Source organism: Eretmochelys imbricata, chromosome 22 (assembly GCF_965152235.1).
Source record: "Eretmochelys imbricata isolate rEreImb1 chromosome 22, rEreImb1.hap1, whole genome shotgun sequence".
Taxonomy (NCBI): Eukaryota; Metazoa; Chordata; order Testudines; family Cheloniidae; genus Eretmochelys; species Eretmochelys imbricata.
This window is the reverse complement of record NC_135593.1, coordinates 1,728,252-1,749,447: the sequence shown is the minus strand read 5'-3', so window position 1 is coordinate 1,749,447 and position 21,196 is coordinate 1,728,252. Positions and strand designations below refer to the sequence as shown.

Below are 21,196 nucleotides of genomic sequence, written 5' to 3'. Positions count from 1 at the left end.
ATGGGTTACCTAGGAGGTGGTGGAATCTCCTTCCTTAGATGTTTTTAAGGAAAAAATGTATAATGAAGTGAAACTGAACAGAAATAAAACTGGAGTGTAGGCTCTAAAGCAACAAGGCTTGGGTAGGGATTTGGGGTTAAAGGTCTGGGATCCCCCACAGCTCTAGATCCCCAAACTCTCCTCCCTCTCACTGATGCACCCAGGCCACCTCCCGGGTGCTCTTTCTCCACACTCCCCTCCCCTTCTTCCCATTACGCTCAGCCGGCACCACCTCCCAGCACCTTGGGAGCTTCTTGTGTTCCCCCCCTATTAGCCAGGATGGGCAGGAATGGTGTCCCTAGCCTCTGTTTGCCAGAAACTGGGATTGGGTGACAGGGCATAGATCACTTGATGATAACCTGTCTGTTCATTCCCTTTGGGGCACCTACCATTGGCCACTGTCAGAAGACAGGATACTGGGCTTCATGGACCTCTGGGCTGACCCAGTATGGCTGTTCTTATGTTCTCCCCATCTCTCACTACCTCATCCCTCCCTGCTGCTTCTTAGCTCTAATCCTGCACACACCCTCCCCAAGTCCTGGCACCCAAAAATGATCTACTCCCCCTCTTCACCTCCCCTCACCCATGGGGTCCCGAATGGCAGCATTATACATTCTTCTATCAAAAGAGGAGCTCATCTGACTGTCACACAAGCTATGCGTGAGTCTGTGATGTTATTGACAGAATCAGTAACTGTACAGATCACTACTGCAACCACTGTTATATATTTGCAGAAAATATGGTACAAAGGTTGTTGTGTGAGGTGTCTATGGGAAAATTATGATATGCTGGTTATGTTTATACTGTCTATATATGTGAATCAAATTGTAGTTGAAGTTATGAATATTGGCTCTATACTGTCTGTATTTCAAACTTATGCTATGCTTCTGGGTGACACCCCAGACAAGGTGGTGTCAGCTCTGCCTAGTCTGCTTGATGGCCCATTAAGGACCACCAGCTATACAACTAACCCATTGAGAGAAGGCAGATACACCTTGTGAAGCAGCAAGGTATGCAGGGACAGGTGTATGAACAGAACTCTTGAGGTTTTTCCAGGCCATGTGATGGACAGCTTGTCTTGGGACAAAGAAAGCAGAAACCACATGGCAAGAGACTATAAAAAGCTGCTGCAGCTCCTCCACCTTGTCTTCAATCCTGCTTCTTACCTCTGGAGGGACTTTGCTACAAATGGAAGCTCTACACAAAGGACTGATGATCCATCCCAGCTGTGGATGTCCTCCCGAGACTTGATTTGAACCTGCAGTTTATTCCATCACTGCTACAAGCCTGAACTAAGAACTTTGCTATTATGTATGTAATTAATTTCATTTAACCAATTCTTGCTCTCATCTATATCTTTTTCCTTTTATAAATAAATCTTTAGATTTTAGATTCTAAAGGATTGGCAACAGCATGATTTGTGAGTAAGATCTGATTTGTATATAGACCTGGGTCTGAGGCGTGGCCCTTTGAGATCTAGAGAACCTTTTTTCTTTTACTGGGGTATTGGTTTTCATAACCATTTATCCCCACGAGTGGCTCTGGTGGTGATACTGTCACAACCTCAGGGATTCCCCTGGGGAAGGCAGATCAGCACTGCATGTTGCTAACACTGTTGCAAGCATCGCAAAGCATTTTGGGGAGGGTCAAAGGTGTGAGTGGGGAGTGGAAGATTCTTTTGCAGGCTGCAAGAGGCCAAAGGGGGAAGGAGAAAGAGAGAAGAGAACGGGTTAACTCAACACTGCAGCTAGCAAGCTCGGTCCAATGATATGAGGCTGGCCCCAGCCCAACAACGCTGCTCACAGCCAAGACTTGGCTGACAGCCAAGAAAGACAGAGGCGTGAATGTGCCCGAGCAGCCATGAGAAAGAAAACCCCAACTGCACAGACCTACAAGGCAGCGAGGCCAGGAAAGAAGAAAACAAGGTCTAAGACTGAAGAGATTGAAAACACCGGCGAGAGAGCAAGAGGGGGCATTGAGCCTTGCATCCCTGGAGCGAGGGTGTTTTGAGAAAGCTGAAGACACCATGGAAAGCTGGTTTGGACTGGCACAGAGGTCCCTGAACGAAGCACCCCGCACAAGGAGCCCAGGACTTAAAACCCTCTTGAGAGCTGGAGCAACTTGGAGATCACAGCGAATCCTCGGATGACCTGGCCCCAGGACAGCACTCCCGTCCACCCTTCCCCCACTCTTCTTCTTACGTTAAACCCAGGCTTGGCCAGCTTTGGGTCGGGCGTATGTGAGTATGAAAGTGGGTTAGGGCTTGGGGCACTAACTCTTCCTTCCTTCGAGTAACGTAGAAGCATTTCCAGCACTCTCCGCTGTTATTTTATTATTTTATCAATAAAGTTTAAAAATTTAGACACCTGATGTGTTCCGTCATCTCCTCCCTTAACGATTCTGTGGCCTCAGCCTGATCACCTGACGGCTCAGACAGACTGGTGACAGAAATCTGTCACAATACTGGGAAACTGGAGTGTCTAAGGGAATTGCTTGTGTGACTTGTTGTTAGCCAGTGGGGTAAAACCAAAGTCCTTTCTGTCTGGCTAGTTTGGTTTGGTTTGCCTTAGAGGTGGGAAAACCCCAGCCTTGGGCTGTAACTGCCCTGCTTTAAGCAATTTGTCCTGAATTGGCACTCTCAGTTGGGTCCCACCAGAACCAGCATCGTAACAGAGTCATACACCTATTTACTTAACTTAGAATTCTACAGGCAACATATTTTCTTCTTAAAATGAGGGAGGCATGAAAGCTATAGTTATTAATATATCCAATAAGGATACATTAAATGCAATTTTAAAATGACTGATGGCACCAAAAAGGCACATGTCCAAAAATTATACTAGTGAGTGGGGGATAAGGCAAAAAAAGGGGGCAAGGAAACTTGTCAAAACTTGTAGGATGAATAAAGGTATAAAGTTACTACTACTCAGGTTCTTTAGAGACCCCACAGCTTCGAATAACCGAGGGGACAGGACTCCTTACCCAGCAAGACCACTGACTCATAGTTCTCCTGCATGACATCCCTGTAGAGGGATCTCTGAGTGGGGTCCAGCAGAGCCCCCTCTTCCCTGGTGAAATCCACAGCCACCTCCTCGAAAGTCACCGGTCCCTGAAAGAGCAAGAGTCCAACACTCAGTATCTGCTACCCCAGTGACAGTCCCACTATTCATGGAACAGCAGGACCAGGTAAATGGAAGGTCTGGGAGGCACATGTTAACAGTCCCACCCCACCTTGCTTACAGCAACCAGGAGGCATCAGAGGGTAGAAATAAAGAACCTTTGTGTCTGCCAGCTGACAGACAGAGGCAGGGTCTTCACATTTATCACATACCTACTAGCCAGAGCTTGATATAGGAGATGGGACTATCTATGGACACTGCTGGTGGCTCCCTGTTAGGAATCCCAACACTCTCCAAATAAAATATATGGAAGAAAGGGGATGTCAATAGTAAAGAAAAGTGGTGGGATCTGAGTTACTACACAGAATTCTTTCCTGGGTATCTGGCTGAAATCTTGCCCACATGCTCAGGGTTCAGCTGATCGCCATATTTGGGGTCGGGAAGGAATTTTCCTACAGGGCAGATTGGAAGAGTCCCTGTGGGTTTTTCGCCTCCCTCTGTAGCATGGGGCACGGGTCACTTGCTGGAAGATTCTCTGCACCTCGAAGTCTTTAAACCATGATTTGAGGACTTCAGTAGCTCAGACATAGGTGAGAGGTTTATTGCAGGAGTTAGTGGGTGAGATTCGGTGGCCTGCGTTGTGCAGGAGGTCAGACTAGATGATCATAATGGTCCCTTCTGACCTTAATATCTATGAATCTATAAAAGTTAGGTCAGAATTGTAGAAAATTGATAAGGGAAGTTATCAGCAAATCAATGATCAATCAATAAAATACGAAGGAAGCTTTTAAAGTACAAAATTAATCCTAACAATGGTAGTGGTAAATCACTAGATGGAAATGGCAGAATTATCAAAAATAACGCAGAAGAGGTAAAAGTCTTCAATAAATATTTCTCTCCTGGATTTGGAGAAAAGCAGATGATGTACTCATATCATAAGATGTTGACGACGACATTCTTTCCATTCCAACAATAACTCATGAGGACGTTAAACAGTAGCTATTAAAGTTAGACATGTTTAAATCAGCGGGTCCAGATAACTTGTATCCAAAAGTTTTAAAAGACCTGGTGGAGGAGCATGGTGGATTGTTAATGTTGATTTTAAATTAGGACTTGGAACACTGGGGAAATTCCAGAAGACTGGGAATAAAGCTAATGCTGTGCCAATATTTAAAAAGTGTAAAAGAGATGACCCAGCTAATTATAAGAGTGTTAGTCTGACATCGATACTGGGCAAGTCTGATCAGCCGATACTGGATTTCATTAATAAAGAATTAAAGGAGGGTAATATAATTAGTACCCATTAATAAAGGTATCATTATTGGATAAGATAAAAAGTTTTGTTGCAGCTAATAGTATTGATGTAATATACTTCTGTAAGGTATATGACTTCGTTCAGCACAATATTTTGACTAAAAAACTAGAATGATACATAATAAAAACGGCATACATTAAATAGATTAAAAACTGTGATTGTAAAGGGGGAATTATGGTCGAATGGATTTATTTCTAGCGGGTTCCCGCAAGGATTGGTTCTTGGCCCTCTGCTATTTAACATTCTTATCAATGACCTAGAAGAGAATACAGTAACTCCTCACTTAACGTCCTCCCACTTAACATTGTTTCAAAGTTACGTCGCTGCTCAATTAGGGAACATGCTCGTTTAAAGTTGTGCAATGCTCCCTTATACCATCGTTTGGCTGCCTGCTCTGTGCACTGCATGTAAGATTTCGAGGAAGAGCAGCGACTTTACAGGAGAGCAATGCATAAGTTCCTCTTCTCCGCCTCCTCCCCATCCTTCCCAGCGCTTCCCCCACCACCAAACAGCTGTTTGGTGGTGCTTAGGACTTTCTGAGAGGGACAGGGAGGAGCAGGGAAGCGCTGCATCTCCACTCCTCCCTCTCCTTCCCAGAAAGTCCTAAGCGCTGCCAAACAGCTGTACATAATGCCTTTTGTCTGCCCCAAAAAAATTTCCTTGGAACCTAACTCCCGGCATTTACATTAAATCTTATGGGAAAATTGGATTAGTTTAACACCATTTCACTTAAAGTTGCATTTTTCAGGAACATAACTACAACGTTAAGTGAGGATTTACTGTATAAAATCATCACTGATAAAGGTTGCAGTTGCCACAAAGACTGGGGGTGGTGGTAACTAATGAAGTGTCAGTAGATTCAGGTTCCAGCACTGGGAATCTGGGAAGTTTTTTCAGCCCTGGCTGGAGGGTTATTTCCTGTTCCACAAAGAGGGGAAGTTCCATTCCCAACTCCTGTGCCTTGAAATTACGCCCTATCTGACACTACACCCCATATTCAGCATAGTGGTAGGATTATAGTATGATTCGGACATAATTATGATGCATTTTGTGCAAGATGCGTCATGTGCAGTGTTATTGGAAAAGTTACGATTTGCTGAATAGGATTATCCTATTTGTGTGCCTGTATCATCTTTGTATCTGAAGTTATGGATATTGACTCTGTATCTGTATTTCAAATGTGCTTACTCTGGGTAACACCCACAACTAGCCTTTAAGGTACAACAATGAAGAAGCAAGACAGTGGTGATGGCTCATCAACAAAGACAATGGACCATGGAAGACCTCAGCCTTCCTGTGAATGTTTCAGCCAGCCTATGAATCATGGCTACCATGACTCAGCAGGGCATGCTAGGTCATGTGACCAGATCACATGACACTGAACTCCATTTTGGTATCTGTATTTTTCCACAAAGTGGACTAGGAATTGAGTTTGGAACAAAGGGTTCCTGACATATGGAAAAGCCATAAGGTGGGGTGTGACATCATCTCTTGGCCTCATTCCCCACACAAGAGAACTGGAAACATCTGAGGAACAAAGACTGAACTGGGGGAAGTGCTGGTCCCAGGGTAAAGGGATTTCTAGCTTGTGTATTGAAACTTGATGGACTGCTTGTATCATCAGTCAGGTTGAGAAATTGCTAATCCAAATTCTATCCATCTAGTATGCTAGGCTTAGTTTGAATTTTTGGTTATTTGCTAAGTATTCATAGAATCATAGAATATCAGAGTTGGAAGGGACCTCAGGAGATCATCTGGTCCAACCCCCTGCTCAAAGCAGGCACAATTCCCAATTTTTTTTCCCCCCTCAGAGATTGAACTCACAACACTGGGTTTAGCAGGCCAATGCTCAAACCACTGAGCTATCCCTGTAATCTGCTTTGATCTGTTTGTTATCACTTAAAATCTATCTTTCTGTAGTTAATAAACTTGTTTTATGCTTTATCTTAATCTGTGTATTTTGAGTGAAGTGTCTGGGGAAAATCTCAGCTTGGTTAGCACAAGCTTGTTCTACATCTCTTTCCCATATCCAGGGGAAGGCGAACTATATTAATGATCTTACATTATACAGATCCCTGTGCACTATAAGATGGTATAATTCTGTATTTATACTACAGCAGGTGTGCAAAGTTGGGGAGCTGGGAAATTGGCTGTTGTCTTCTATCTGTCCTTGGGTGGCTTAGGTAACGCACTCAGGTAGCTTAGTTGGGTGTATGGCGCCAGCTGCTGTTGTGTTGGGTGATAACAGGGCCTAGAGAGGCTGGCTGCATCTCCAGCAAAGCAGTGTGAGAAGGGCCAGCCCAGCTTGAGGGTTAGAGGGCACAGCGGTTCCCAGAAGCCCCCAAGACTGCACCCTGGGGGTGACAACCCATCGCAACCTAGATTACACAAGTCTCAGCAGGTTTGTCACATCCTGTCCCCTCCCTTTCTCCACCCTAGATATTTCCTGCCTCCCACCACCTCTAGCAGCTCCCAACTTCCTATGCATTTACTGCTCCTCTCCCTCCAAGCAGAACCCACCACCAGCTCCCTGATAATCCGTTACCTGAGCCAGCTCCATTGCAGCCATTTCCGTCTCCCTGGGAGGATGGGATGATCTGGAGTGAAACGTAGATGTTATTCTGTAGCCTGCGTGGGTAAAAAGATATATGTGAAAGAATTCAGATGGAGCTTTTGTCCATTCCACAAGCCGATTCCCCTTGGATTTTTCCCTGCTAATGGACATTCTAGTTTCTACCACACTGTGAAGCACAGAGTGACCTTATTCCAATTCAGGCCTAGCTCCCTCCCACCAGGGTGTAACCCTGAGACATGGTGAAACCCTCCCAGTAACAGAGTGTGTTACACTTATAAAGTTTGCGGACGATACCAAGCTCGGAGTGGTTTCAAGTGCTTTGGAGGATAGGATTAAAATTCAAAATGATCTGAACAAACTGGAGAAACGGTCTGAAGTAAATAGGATGAAATTCAATAAGGACAAATACAAAGTACTCCACTTAGGAAGGAACAATCAGTTGCACACATACAAAATGGGAAATAACTGCCTTGGAAGGAGTCCTGCGGAAAGGGATCTGGTGGTCATAGTGGACCACAAGCTAAATATGAGTCAACAGTGTTACAAAAAAAGCAAACATCATTCTGGGATGTATTAGTAGGAGTGTTGTAAGCAAGACATGAGAAGTAATTCTTCTTCTCTACTCCACACTGAGTAGGCCTCAACTGGAATGTTGTGTCCAGTTCTGGGCGCCACATTTCAGGAAAGATGTGGACAAATTGGAGAAAGTCCAGAAAAGCGCAACAAAAAATGATTAAAGGTCTAGAAAACATGATCAAAGAGGGAAGATTGAAAAAAATTGGGTTTGTTCAGTCTGGGGAAAAGAAGACAGAGAGGACATGATCACAGTTTTCAAGTACATAAAAGGTTGTTACAAGGAGGAGGGAGAAAAATTGTTCTTATTAACCTCTGATAGGACAAGAAGCAATGGCCTTAAATTGCAGCAAGGGTGGCTTAAGTTGGACAATAGGAAAAACTTCCTGTCAGAGTGGTTAAGCACTGGAATAAATTGCCTAGGGAGGTTGTGGAATCGTCATCATTGGGGATTTTTAAGAGCACGCTGGTCAAACACCTGTCAGTGATGGTCTAGATCAGTGCTTCTCAAGCTATCCGATGTGGGGGACCGGCAATTTTTTTTCCCCCAATTGCACGCAGATTGGCACCGGTCCGCAGACCACCACTTTGGGTAGCACTGGTCTAGATAATACTTAGTCTGCCTTGAGTGCAGGTGACTGGACTAGATGACCTGTCAAGGTCCCTTCCAGTTCTATGATTCTATGAACCAAAGGAGTCACTTTGGGGGATTCTCCCTCTGATTGTAAACCTGAGACAGCTGCCTTGGGGACAAAGTTGTTTGATGCTCCAACCTTTGTACAGTCTCTTCTGGGAGTGCCCCCTTTCATGGGATGAGGCCTTGTTTTAGCTTTTAGCAAGTGTGACCCCAGGGGCTCTGAGACTGGGACTTCTTCATAGAATCATAGAATATCAGGGTTGGAAGGGACCTCAGGAGATCATCTAGTCCAACCCCCTGCTCAAAGCAGGGCCAATCCCCAACTAAATCCTCCCAGCCAGGGCTTTCTCAAGCCTGACATTAAAAACCTCAAAGGAAAGAGATTCCATCACCTCCCTAGGTAACCCATTCCAGTGTTTCACCACCCTCCTAGTGAAAAAGGTTTTCCTAATCTCCAACCTAAACCTTCCCTACTGCAACTTGAGACCATTACTCCTTGTTCTGTCATCTGCTACCACTGAGAACAGTCTAGATCCATCCTCTTTGGAACCCCCTTTCAGGTAGTTGAAAGCAGCTATCAAAGCCCACCTCATTCTTCTCTTCTGCAGACTAAACAATCCCAGTTCCCTCAGCCTCTCCTCAGAAGTCATGTTTCCAGTCCCCTAATCATTTTTGTTGCCCTCCACTGGACGCTTTCCAATTTTTCACATCCTTCTTGTAGTGTGGGGCCCAAAACTGGACACAGTACTCCAGATGAGCCCTCACCAAAGTCGAATAGAGGGGAACGATCACGTCCCTCGATCTTCTTGCCTCAGCACACCTTGTTTCTTTCTGTGACTCCCCAGTGAGTCCAAATGAGTAGATACTCCTGATAGAGACTGAACACAAGAACATCCCACTGCATCAGACCAATGGTCCACCTAGCTCAGTGGCCAATGCCAGGCCCCCCAGAGTGAATGAACAGAACAAGTAATCATCAAGTGATCCATCCCCTGACACCCGTACCAGCTTCTGGCAAACAGAGGCTAGAGACACGATCCCTGCCCATCCTGCCTGTGACACTGGCAGATAAAGTGTTAGCTCTTGCAAAAGCCCCCATGTCTTAACTGAACATGGACAAACGCAGAGCTGGAATCAGTCTGGCTCACCTGTGCTAGTATTGTTAAAACAGGCATTAGGGTTATAAGAATGTGTTTAGACTTTATCGAATACTTGTGAGTTGCTGCCTCGGTTAATATCTGACTAGTTGCATTGTGAGCCTCTGTGGCTCTGTCAATCACCAGACAGGAGAGAGACTCTACCTACGTGAAGTGCTGGTTGGCAACAAAATGCATTACACCCTGCCTGGGAGGAAAGGTCCATCAACAGCAGACAGAGCATTATGGGATGTTAAAGACGGCAAAAGACTGTTGTTGTGCTCTTGACTTCCCCTTAGCTGAGTTTGCAGCTCAGAGCACATGGCAGGAAGGGGATAAAAAAACTCATGTAGAAGGAACTGATTATCTGTATGCTGCTTGGACTCCCGGGGGCAAAGTTTCAAGGCATAAGCAAGAGATCCCCAGCTGCTTAGCCTGGGTTAGTTCTAAAGAATATATAGAACTTGCTTATTATAGAAGCTTCTACTACCTTTCGAAATTTAAGACTGTAACTCTTCTGCATCTATATGATTACCTGCTTTAACTCTGTAAACAACTCTCATTTCCTTTTAAACAAACCTTAGGGTATGTCTACACTACGAAATCAGGTCGAATTTATAGAAGTCGTTATTTTAGAAATCGGTTTTATATATTCGAGTGTGTGTGTCCCCACAGAAAATGCTCTAAGTGCATTAAGTACATTAACGCGGCGGAGTGCTTCCACAGTACCGAAGCTAGCGTCGACTTCCGGAGTGTTGCACTGTGGGTAGCTATCCCACAGTTCCCGCAGTCTCCGCTGCCCATTGGAATTCTGGGTTGAGATCCCAATGCCTGATGGGGCTAAAACATTGTCGCGGGTGGTTCTGGGTACATATTGTCAGGCCCCCATTCCCTCCCTCCCTCCGTGAAAGCAAGGGCAGACAATCGTTTCGCGCCTTTTTTCCTGAGTTACTTGTGCAGACGCCATACCACGGGAAGCAAGGAGCCCGCTCAGGTAACCGTCACCCTATGTCTCCTGGGTGCTGGCAGACATGGTACTGCATTGCTACATAGCAGCATCAACCCCTTGCCTTTTGGCAGCAGACGGTACAGTACGACTGGTAGCCGTCATCGTCATGTCCGAGGTGCTCCTGGCCACGTCAGCCAGGAGCGCCTGGGCAGACATGGGCGCAGGGACGAAATATGGAGTGACTTGACCAGGTCATTCTCTTTAGTCCTGCAGTCAGTCCTATTGAACCATCTTATGGTGAGCAGGCAGGCGATATGGATTGCTAGCAGTCCTATTGCATCATCTTCTGCCGGGCAGCCATGAGATGTGGATGGCATGCAGTCCTTCTGCACTGTCTGCTGCCAGCCAAAGATGTAAAAGATAGATGGAGTGGATCAAAATAAGAAATAGACCAGATTTGTTTTGTACTCATTTGCTTCCCCCCCTCCCCACATCTAGGGGACTCATTCCTCTAGGTCACACTGCAGTCACTCACAGAGAAGGTGCAGCGAGGTAAATCTAGCCATGTATCAATCAGAGGCCAGACTAACCTCATTGTTCCAATAAGAACAATAACTTAGGTGCACCATTTCTTATTGGAACCCTCCGTGAAGTCCTGCCTGAAATACTCCTTGATGTAAAGCCACCCCCTTTGTTGATTTTAGCTCCCTGAAGCCAACCCGGTAAACCATGTCGTCAGTCGCCCCTCCTTCCGTCAGAGCAACGGCAGACAATCGTTCCGCGCCTTTTTTCTGTGCGGACGCCATACCAAGGCAAGCATGGAGGCCGCTCAGCTCACTTTGGCAATTAGGAGCACATTAAACACCACACGCATTATCCAGCAGTATATGCAGCACCAGAACCTGGCAGAGTGATACCGGGCAAGGAGGCGATGTCAGCGCAGTCAAGTGAGTGATCAGGACACAGACACAAATTTCTCTGAAAGCATGGGCCTTGCCAATGCATGCATCATGGTGCTAATGGGGCACGTTCATGCTGTGGAACGCCAATTTTGGGCTCGGGAAACAAGCACAGACTGGTGGGACCACATAGTGTTGCAGGTCTGGAATGATTCCCAGTGGCTGCGAAACTTTCGCATGCATAGGGGCACTTTCATGGAACTTTGTGACTTGCTTTCCCTTGCCCTGAAGCGCATGAATACCAAGATGAGAGCAGCCCTCACAGTTGAGAAGCGAGTGGCAATAGCCCTGTGGAAGCTTGCAACGCCAGACAGCTACCGGTCAGTTGGGAATCAATTTGGAGAGGGCAAGCCTACTGTTGGGGCTGCTGTGATGCAAGTAGCCCACGCAATCAAAGATCTGCTGATATCAAGGGTAGTGACCCTGGGAAATGTGCAGGTCATAGTGGATGGCTTTGCTGCAATGGGATTCCCTAACTGTGGTGGGGCCATAGACAGAACCCATATCCCTATCTTGGCACCAGAGCACCAAGCAGGCGAGTACATAAACCGCAAGGGGTACTTTTCAATAGTGCTGCAAGCTCTGGTGGATCACAACAGACGTTTCACGAACATCAACGTGGGATGGCCGGGAAAGGTACATGACGCTTGCATCTTCAGGAACTCTGGTCTGTTTCAAAAGCTGCAGGAAGGGACTTTATTCCCAGACAGAAAATAACTGTTGGGGATGTTGAAATGCCTATATGTATCCTTGGGGACCCAGCCTACCCCTTAATGCCATGGCTCATGAAGCCGTACACAGGCAGCCTGGACAGTAGTCAGGAGCTGTTCAACTACAGGCTGAGCAAGTGCAGAATGGTGGTAGAATGTGCATTTGGATGTTTAAAGGCACGCTGGCGCAGTTTACTGACTTGCTTAGACCTCAGCGAAACCAATATTCCCACTGTTATTACTGCTTGCTGTGTGCTCCACAATATCTGTGAGAGTAAGGGGGAGACGTTTATGGCAGCGTGGGAGGTTGAGGCAAATCGCCTGGCTGCTGGTTATGCGCAGCCAGACACCAGGGCGGTTAGAAGAGCACAGGAGGGCGCGGTACGCATCAAAGAAGCTTTGAAAACCAGTTTCATGACTGGCCAGGCTACGGTGTGAAAGTTCTCTTTGTTTCTCCTTGATGAAACCCACCGCCCCTTGGTTCACTCTACTTCCCTGCAAGCTAACCACCCTCCCCTCCTCCCTTTAATCATTGCTTGCAGAGGCAATAAAGTCATTGTTGCTTCACATTCATGCATTCTTTATTCATTCATCACACAAACAGGGGGATGACTACCAAGGTAGCCCAGGAGGGGTGGTGGAGGAGGGAAGGAAAATGCCAAACAGCACTTTAAAAGTTTACAACTTTAAAATTTATTGAATGCCAGCCTTCTTTTTTTGGGCAATCCTCTGTGGCAGAGTGGCTGTTTGGCCGGTGGCCCCCCCACCGTGTTCTTGGGCATCTGGGTGTGGAGGCTATGGAACTTGGGGAGGAGGGTGGTTGGTTACACAGGGGCTGTAGTGGCAGTCTGTGCTCCAGCTGCCTTTGTTGCAGCTCAGCCATACACTGGAGCATACTGGTTTGGTCCTCCAGCAGCCTCAGCATTGAATCCTGCCTCCTCTCATCACGCTGCCGCCACATTTGAGCTTCAGCCCACCACTTACTCTCTTCAGCCCACCACTTACTCTCTTCAGCCCACCACTTACTCTCTTCAGCCCACCACCTCTCCTCCCTGTCATTTTGTACTTTCCTGCACTCTGACATTATTTGCCTCCATGCATTCGTCTGTGCTCTGTCAGTGTGGGAGGACAGCATGAGCTCAGAGAACATTTCATCACGAGTGTGTTTTTTTTTCTTTCTAATCTTCACTAGCCTCTGGGAAGGAGAAGATCCTGTGATCATTGAAACACATGCAGCTGGTGGAGGAAAAAAAAGGGACAGCGGTATTTAAAAAGACACATTTTATAAAACAGTGGCTACACTCTTTCAGGGTAAACCTTGCTGTTAACTGTACATACATAGCACATGCGCTTTTGTTACAAGGTCGCATTTTGCCTCCCCCTACCGCGTGGCTACCCCCTCAACCCTCCCCCCTCCCCGTGGCTAACAGTGGGGAACATTTCTGTTCAGCCACAGGTAAACAGCCCAGCAGGAATGGGCTCCTCTGAGTGTCCCCTGAAGAAAAGCACCCTATTTCAACCAGGTGACCATGAATGATATCTCACTCTCCTGAGGATAACACAGAGAGATAAAGAACGGATGTTGTTTGAACACCAGCAAACATACACTGCAATGCTTTGTTGTACAATGATTCCCGAGTACGTGTTACTGGCCTGGAGTGGTAAAGTGTCCTACCATGGAGGACGCAATAAGGCTGCCCTCCCCAGAAACCTTTTGCAAATGCTTTGGGAGTACATCCAGGAGAGCCGCGAATGCTAGGGCAAAGTAATCCTTTCACATGCTTGCTTTTAAACCATGTATAGTATTTTAAAAAGGTACACGCACCAGAGGTCCCTTCTCCGCCTGCCGGGTCCAGGAAGCAGCCTTGGGTGGGTTTGGGGGGGTACTGGCTCCAGGTCCAGCGTGAGAAACAGTTCCTGGCTGTCGGCAAAACTGGTTTCTCCGCTTGCTTGCTGTGAGCTATCTACAACCTCCTCCTCCTCATCATCATCATCTTCGTCCCCAAAACCTGCTTCCGTGTTGCCTCCATCTCCATTGAAGGAGTCAAACAACACATCTGGGGTAGTGGTGGCTGAACCCCCTAAAATGGCATGCAGCTCATCATAGAAGCGGCATGTTTGGGGCTCTGACCCGGAGCGGCTGTTCGCCTCTCTGGTTTTCTGATAGGCTTGCCTCAGCTCCTTAAGTTTCACGTGGCACTGCTTCGGGTCCCTGTTATGGCCTCTGTCCTTCATGCCCTGGGAGATTTTGACAAAGGTTTTGGCATTTCGAAAACTGGAATGGAGTTCTGATAGCACGGATTCTTCTCCCCATACAGCGATCAGATCCCGTACCTCCCGTTCAGTCCATGCTGGAGCTCTTTTGCGATTCTGGGACTCCATCATGGTCACCTGCAGCTTGCCATGCTGGCCAAACAGGAAATGAGATTAAAAAGTTCACGGTTCTTTTCCTGTCTACCTGGCCAGTGCATCTGAGTTGAGAGTGCTGTCCAGAGCGGTCACAATGGAGCACTCTGGGATAGCTCCTGGAGGCCAATACCGTCGAATTGTGTCCACAGTACCCCAAATTCGACCCGGCAAGGCCGATTTAAGTGCTAATCCACTTGTCAGAGGTGGAGTAAGGAAATCGATTTTAAGAGCCCTTTAAGTCGAAATAAAGGGCTTCATCGTGTGGACGGGTGCAGGTTTACATCGATTTAACGCTGCTAAATTCGACCTAAAGTCCTAGCATAGACCAGGGCTTAATACAGGTTACTACAGGACTGGCTACAAGTGTGGTCTTTGTTGTGAGATCTAAGAATCAACTGACCTAAGTGACTGGTCCTTTGGGACTGACAGTAACCTGAACATTGCTGTGATTTGTGGTGTAAGGCAATGGTTCTCAACCAGGGGTCTGGGGCCCCCTGGAGGGCCGTGAGCAGGTTTCAGGGGGGCTGCCAGCATTAGACTCGCTGAGGCCCAGGGCAGAAAGCTGAAGTCCCAGTGCATGGGGCTGAAGTCCAGGGCCCTGAGCCCCACCACCCGGGGCTGAAGCCTAACCAATGTAGCTTTGTGGGGGCCCTGTGGCATGGGACCCCAGGCAGTTGCCCTGCTTGCTACCCCCTAACACCAGACCTGGCTTTTAAATGCAGAAAACCAGTTATTGTGGCCCATGTGGCCTGTGGAGTTTTTATAGCATGTTGGGGGGGCCTCAGAAAGAAAAAGGTTCAGAACCCCTGGTGGAAGGGACCATCTGTCACAAAGGCTGGGTCACCTGCGTGGGGAGATCTACGGGATGACCCAAGGGGACTGTCTGTGATTCCATGTTAATGCTGTTACAGTGCCTGAAGCTTTTACACTGGATACTTGGTTGGTGAAATCTACATATCGACCTCACAACCAATCTGGGGTTTGTGCCCTGCTTCTTACCACTCTGCCTGAGGCTGGCCCTCATGCTCTCGAGTCACTGGAGACAGCGTTACAGAGACTTACGGGTGCAACGCCACCAGCAGCAATTGGCAGCCATGCAGAGCAGGCTTTACAGTGACACCGTGTGGGCCAAATGGTCCATGGACTCAGTCAAGCCCCAGTTCTCCTCTGGTACACATCAGCATCCCGGCAACCTTCAAGGAGGGTCAAGGCTGCCACTCCTTCAGTGATGATGGATCTCCAGCATAGAATCACCCGTGCCCCAGGACCCACCTTATCTCCTGAGACAGAGGTGAATGACAGAGGGTGCACAACGGATCCTGGAGGGGGGGCGGGGTAGGGAAATATATAACAAAACACACCTTCCGGGAGTCATCCCTCAGGAAGTGAAGGTGACAGGCATTATGGTGACAGTAAAGGGGGAGGGGATGGAGTGGGAGCAGGAGAGAGCAGCACTCTCAAAGGCAATGTTGCCAGTGGGTCACCCCACCACATCAGGCATGGGACTGATAGAGGGCCATTCCCTGGGTCTGGGTGCCTGCGAAGGGCTATATAAACCCCACGCTGGCATAGAAGGGGTAAAACTGCTGCTTTAGTCTGGACTGGCCCAGCCCCTCCACACCTGCAAACCATGCTATGACTGGAGCAGGAGTTAACAGGAGAGACCTACTCTACTCAGAGGGGAGCAACGCTAGGAAGGGAACAGTCTGTGGAGCATCTCCAGCCGCAAAGAGAGGGCTGGCAGCATTCGGGGCTCTGGCCTTCACCGAGGGAGGGTGGGGATCCCCGGAGCTCAAAGGGGGAGCAGGCTGAAACTTGCGCTGGAGAGCCAGTAAACTCTGCACAGGACTCAGACGCTCCCAGAGCCTCCAGAAGTAAGAGGGGCCAATATCCGGATGGGATCTGTCCACGTTTCCCCCGCGTTTCTTTTCTTTCATTCCTTTATTTACCCTTGTTTTCCAACAGTTGGCTCTTTCAGCTGGTACCCCAAGAGAGGAAGAAAGTGCCCCAACGCCTCAGCCAGAGGGTTGAGCCCTGACACACTAGAAGGACATGCCCTGTAGCACACCTTGGGAAGGGGGCAATTGGACTCACAGAGGTGCACCCCAGAAGGCCTGAGGCCCAGCAGTTTGGCACCAGTTTGATGGGCTGGATTGCCTCTCACTGGGGGCTGCCAGCAGCCTGGCACATGGGGTAGATACGGGGTGGCCTGGGGAAGAGGAAGCGGGGCAGCATCCCAGACAGCACTCCGAGAAGAGAAATGGAGAGGGGATGAGGGGCACTGCAGTGAACTCAGCAGCCGTCCTAAAGGCCATTAGTAGAAAGTTGTCCTCTCCTTGGCCTATGGGGGTCAGACAGTGACACAGAGATCCCTTGGAAAAGGGTGACTTGGTCTTTGACAGCAGCTCTCACCTGATACCTGCCATCACAGCAAACACATCTCTTGGAGGATGTGAGGTGTGTACAGAAAACTCATAACTGGTCAAGACTCATAATGACAGAGATCAAAGTATGGGTCACATGTAAGGAACAAAGCATTTATATTGAAAATCTACTTTATGGACTCAGAATGGAAAAAAATCAATCACCGAGAGGATTGGCCCATCCACCCAAGAGGGAGTCGTCACTTCTTACTAGTCAGCTGCACGATAACGCAAGGCTCAAGTGATCGGCCTTGCTCCCTCCAAAACTATCAATGGAAAACCATTTGGGGCACCACCAAACACCTGAAATTGGGGTGGGGAGGGAGCTGAAGGTAACACAAATTTGTAGATCATCTGCAGGGCCGTCCCGGGGAGGGAGAAGCAAGAGGGGCAATTTGCCCTGGGCCCCCCCACGAGAGTTTTCAGGGGCCCCCCAGGAGAATTTTCAGCGGCACTTCAGCAGCAGGTTCTTCAGTGCCACCAAACACACCCGGAGTGAAGGACCCACCGCCGAAGACCCGCCGTCACTTCTTCTGCTCTGGGTCTTCGGCGGCAATTCGGCGGCGGAGGTCCTTCCGCTCCATGTCTTCGGCGAAGTGCCCCAAAGTCCTGGAGTGGAAGGACCCCTTCTGCCGAAGACCCCAGACCCCTTGAATCCTGTGGGTGGCCCTGATTCATCCAAAATATGAATAGTGTAAAGGTACATGTTACATGTGTATGGTATGGAGGGGCAGGCCAGAGTGTATAGGGGAGGGGACATGTTTGGAGGAGGGGCAGACTGGGCGGAGCTAGGGCATGGCTGGACCAGGGTCAGGGGGCCCAGCTGGAAGTAGCAGTGAGGGACCCAGCTCAGTGTGCAGCTCAGGCTACATCACCAAGGTGGCATATGCCATACCGTATGCTGCTGCTGCTGCCTGTAATAAGTGCATGCAGCAGCCTAGGACAGGAGACAGCAACTGGCTCCTACAGTGCTAAGAGAGGGCTGCAGGGGATGGACAAGAAGGGGAGGTGGAGCTGGAAACAGTGGCAGAAGAAAAAGGTGGGGAAGGAGAGAGACATTTGAAAGCATGACCATTATTCCCATTCCACTATAACAAAAAGTACAGGAGAGGGCTGCAGCACTTCAGAATCACCCAGCAACTACGTGGAGAGAGCACTGGACGGTGACTTTTCCTGGCTCTGCCACGGGCCTGCTGGGTGACCTTGGGTAAGCCATTGCACTTCTCTGTGCCTCTGATTGCAGACTTGTGTGAGATCCACAACTGCCTATAGGGCTGCTTACTCCTCCAGCCAACATCGCTCTGTGCAAAAAGCTAGGAAGTTCACTTACAAAAAAACTTTTATGAATGCAGGATTTAAGGTTGCCCAGAGCTGTCTGGTGCCCCTCCAGAAGAGACATCAGCAAAACTCAAACTTGTAATAATCAGGAAATGCAGAGATAAGGTACACACCAATGTAATCCTAATTCTGACCCATGTGAGCAATGACCCTTTCTTTACTCCTACAAAACCCCTATGTGCACCCAGCCATTTGAGATTGTGCCTATCACTAAAGTACTAGGGAAAACGGCAACCATGGCACAGAATCAAGCACTTTATCTTTGCTACAACAGAATTTGGTTTTATGTGAGCTACACTTTACAGGAGCTACTGACAACTGTTCTACACTCAGACACTGAACCTGCTCCCCAGCAACAGCCGCACCCTTCACCCTCTACCTTTCAGTACATCTATACCTAACTGAGTGAGTGTAGCTGGAGTACAGCAGAGAACACCCAGTGGCTGCATGAGTAACTCACACCCTGCACAAACATAACCTGCTCACTCCCATCTCTTCTCTGTATGTCTCAGAGTCCCAGAGCTGCTGCTGTCATTTATGCACACAGGCTTTCACACCTGTTACTGCTTGCAAGACCTAATCCAGTTACAGGACTGAACCCTTATTTTCCCATCACCTGGGACAGTCTCAGCTGAGGGCTAGGTGAGAAGGGGAGGAGGTACAAAGCGAAAAGAGTTGCTGTCCCCAGGATATCAAAGAGATGTATTTTTAATTGGTTCTAAAAGAAATGATCTCACCCACCTTGTCTAGCCAAGAGACCTGAAAGTGGCAGGAGACATAAACAGGAAGACACAGCTCAGGACTCTAAACCAAACATTTATAAGCCCCTGGAAGAAACTACATTTCCCTTCTGCACCTGGGTATGTTTGTGTCCTATATGAGGGACCACCCCATTCCTTTCATAGCAGCAAGGGGAGACTGCAGCCAGCCAGATGGTCCTTCCCCATCCTGGGATGTGTGTTGTGAGGAAGATTGTGTGTGGTGGGTACATGGGTGAGTCCCCAAACAGCTAGACCCATCTGCAGACTGGAAAGCCAGGGCAACTCCAGCACAGCATCAGGGCTCTGGGCAGGGGTAGCTGTTCTGGAGCTGGGCCTCTGCCCCTCTAGGTCCCATGGCAGATGGCTCTGGCAGCATCAAGTGGGTCCATCACTGCAGGGGAAGGTTGGGGCAGTGTCTGAGATCAGGTTCAGGATTGCCGGGGGGTGGTGATGTCCATGCCCAGGAATGGAATTCACCTCCCCTCCCCACCCCTCTGCAGAGCCCAGCAACTAGGGATTTATCCAGTGAAGTGAATTTCACTCTGGGTGACTTTGAGGCAGCCACTGAAAGATCCTTGTGCCTTAGGCTCCACGCTGGCCAAAGGAGTTTACTAGTACTCCCTCCCCAGACTTCCGGGGGCAGCCAGAGATAATTAGTGGGTTATGGGAATTAGAAGATGAAAATTCATTAAGAACAATGATATTTGTGTGTTTATTATTAAATCCCCAGACACCCACCAATCTGCTTCCTTCTTCCGATGAGCTATAAATATATAAGGGATTCAGCTACTGATCCTGCAGTGAGTTCCTGCCCCTTCCCACTTTCTATAGCAGCACTTTTAAGAACAGGCCAGGGAAACAAGTAAATACTTCGAACCAAATTCTGGAAGCTGCTAAGCATGCACAAATGAAACCTAGGTTCCGTCTCTCCAAGGACCTGGCCCCTAGTGCAAAATAACAGGCACTCGCCAGAAATCTGAAATGGCCACTTCATAACTGATAGAATGTTATTTATCTATTGACTTCTGGGAATTCCCAGTAAAAGAAACAACCCAATGAAGGTGATACCCTGAGGGAAAGGCCTCATGTGTCTTTACAAATTGGTATAATCTAATCTGGAACTTTATACACTAAAATACTTTATTCATAAAATATCAGGGTTGGAAGGGACTTCAGGAGGTCTTTTAGTCCAACCTACTGCTCAAAGCAGGACCAATCCCCAATTTTTGCCCCAGATCCCTAAATGGACCCCTCAAGGATTGAACTCACAACCCTAGGTTTAGCAGGCCAATGCTCAAACCACTGAACTATCCCTCCTCCCCTTTGTAGCTATGGCTATCGTCTAATGTCGCTACAGGGCAGAATCCAGGTTGGGTGCCTTAGCTGTGAATTCCATCCCCAGCACATTGTGATTGCTGTTAAGTGGGTTTGGCAACATTCACTTTGTCTATTTCTTTTTTTTTTTATTTCAATTGACAATATTGATATTTATTTTAAGCCCTTTTTTCAATGTTTACAATTTCAATGTTCAGAGCTGTGGGAAATTATGGGGGTGGTCAGACAACAATTATTTAATTACAGTAAATGTTGAGATTCCCAAAGCCAAATCTTTTTAAATGTTCAAACAAATTGTCAATGTCACAAGCAAAATATACAGTGTAAATATCCTTAAAATCAAACTACTTTCTCCAGAAGCATTTCTGTATTTTACCTATATAAATAGTTTTTCCATCTGTGTGTGTGTGTGTACAGTGAAATCAACATTTACTGCAATTTATTAATAAAAATCCAATCCCTTCAAGCGTACTTTTAAGTAACTACATGCTTTAATTTTTTCACTTCCTGGACTGTAATGCTTCCTTTGGGGATAATTACACTCTCCCTGTGATGTATTTTACTCTCAGTACCGTAACCCTATCATGATGTAGCTCCTGTCTGGGAGCTCTGCTGAGGCCAGAGGCATTATGATCAGAATGTGACACTCTGACACATGAGCAGAGACCCATGGGGGAGGGTGGAGGATGAGGTAACATGGAAGCTACCAGGGTTGAACATGGCCCTACAGATTGTGATGAGCAAACTCCCTCTCCCCTTCTCCTCTCTCCCACCTCCCAGAGTCGGTAACTCTGATAAATCGTTCCCTGAAATCTAATTAGCCGCAGAATGTGAGACAGTGATTAACGCAGGTGTTTTAGGGGCTGCAGCACCAAACCCCTACCTGGGTGAGGGGGATGAAGAACTGCAGTAGAAATG

General features: G+C 47.7%; 1 protein-coding gene across 1 annotated transcript in view; it reads right to left on the bottom strand.

The window, feature by feature from the left end:
* LOC144278504 (uncharacterized) overlaps positions 1-21,196 on the bottom strand; it is a 47,311-nt gene that overhangs the window by 16,322 nt on the left and 9,793 nt on the right. The window contains exons 2-3 of the mRNA XM_077839838.1: positions 7,019-7,101; positions 3,022-3,148 (exon numbers count right to left, since the gene is read on the bottom strand). Coding sequence (XP_077695964.1) covers positions 3,022-3,148; positions 7,019-7,042 — 151 coding nt within the window. The 5' untranslated portion in view covers positions 7,043-7,101. The remainder of the gene's footprint in view (positions 1-3,021; positions 3,149-7,018; positions 7,102-21,196) is intronic.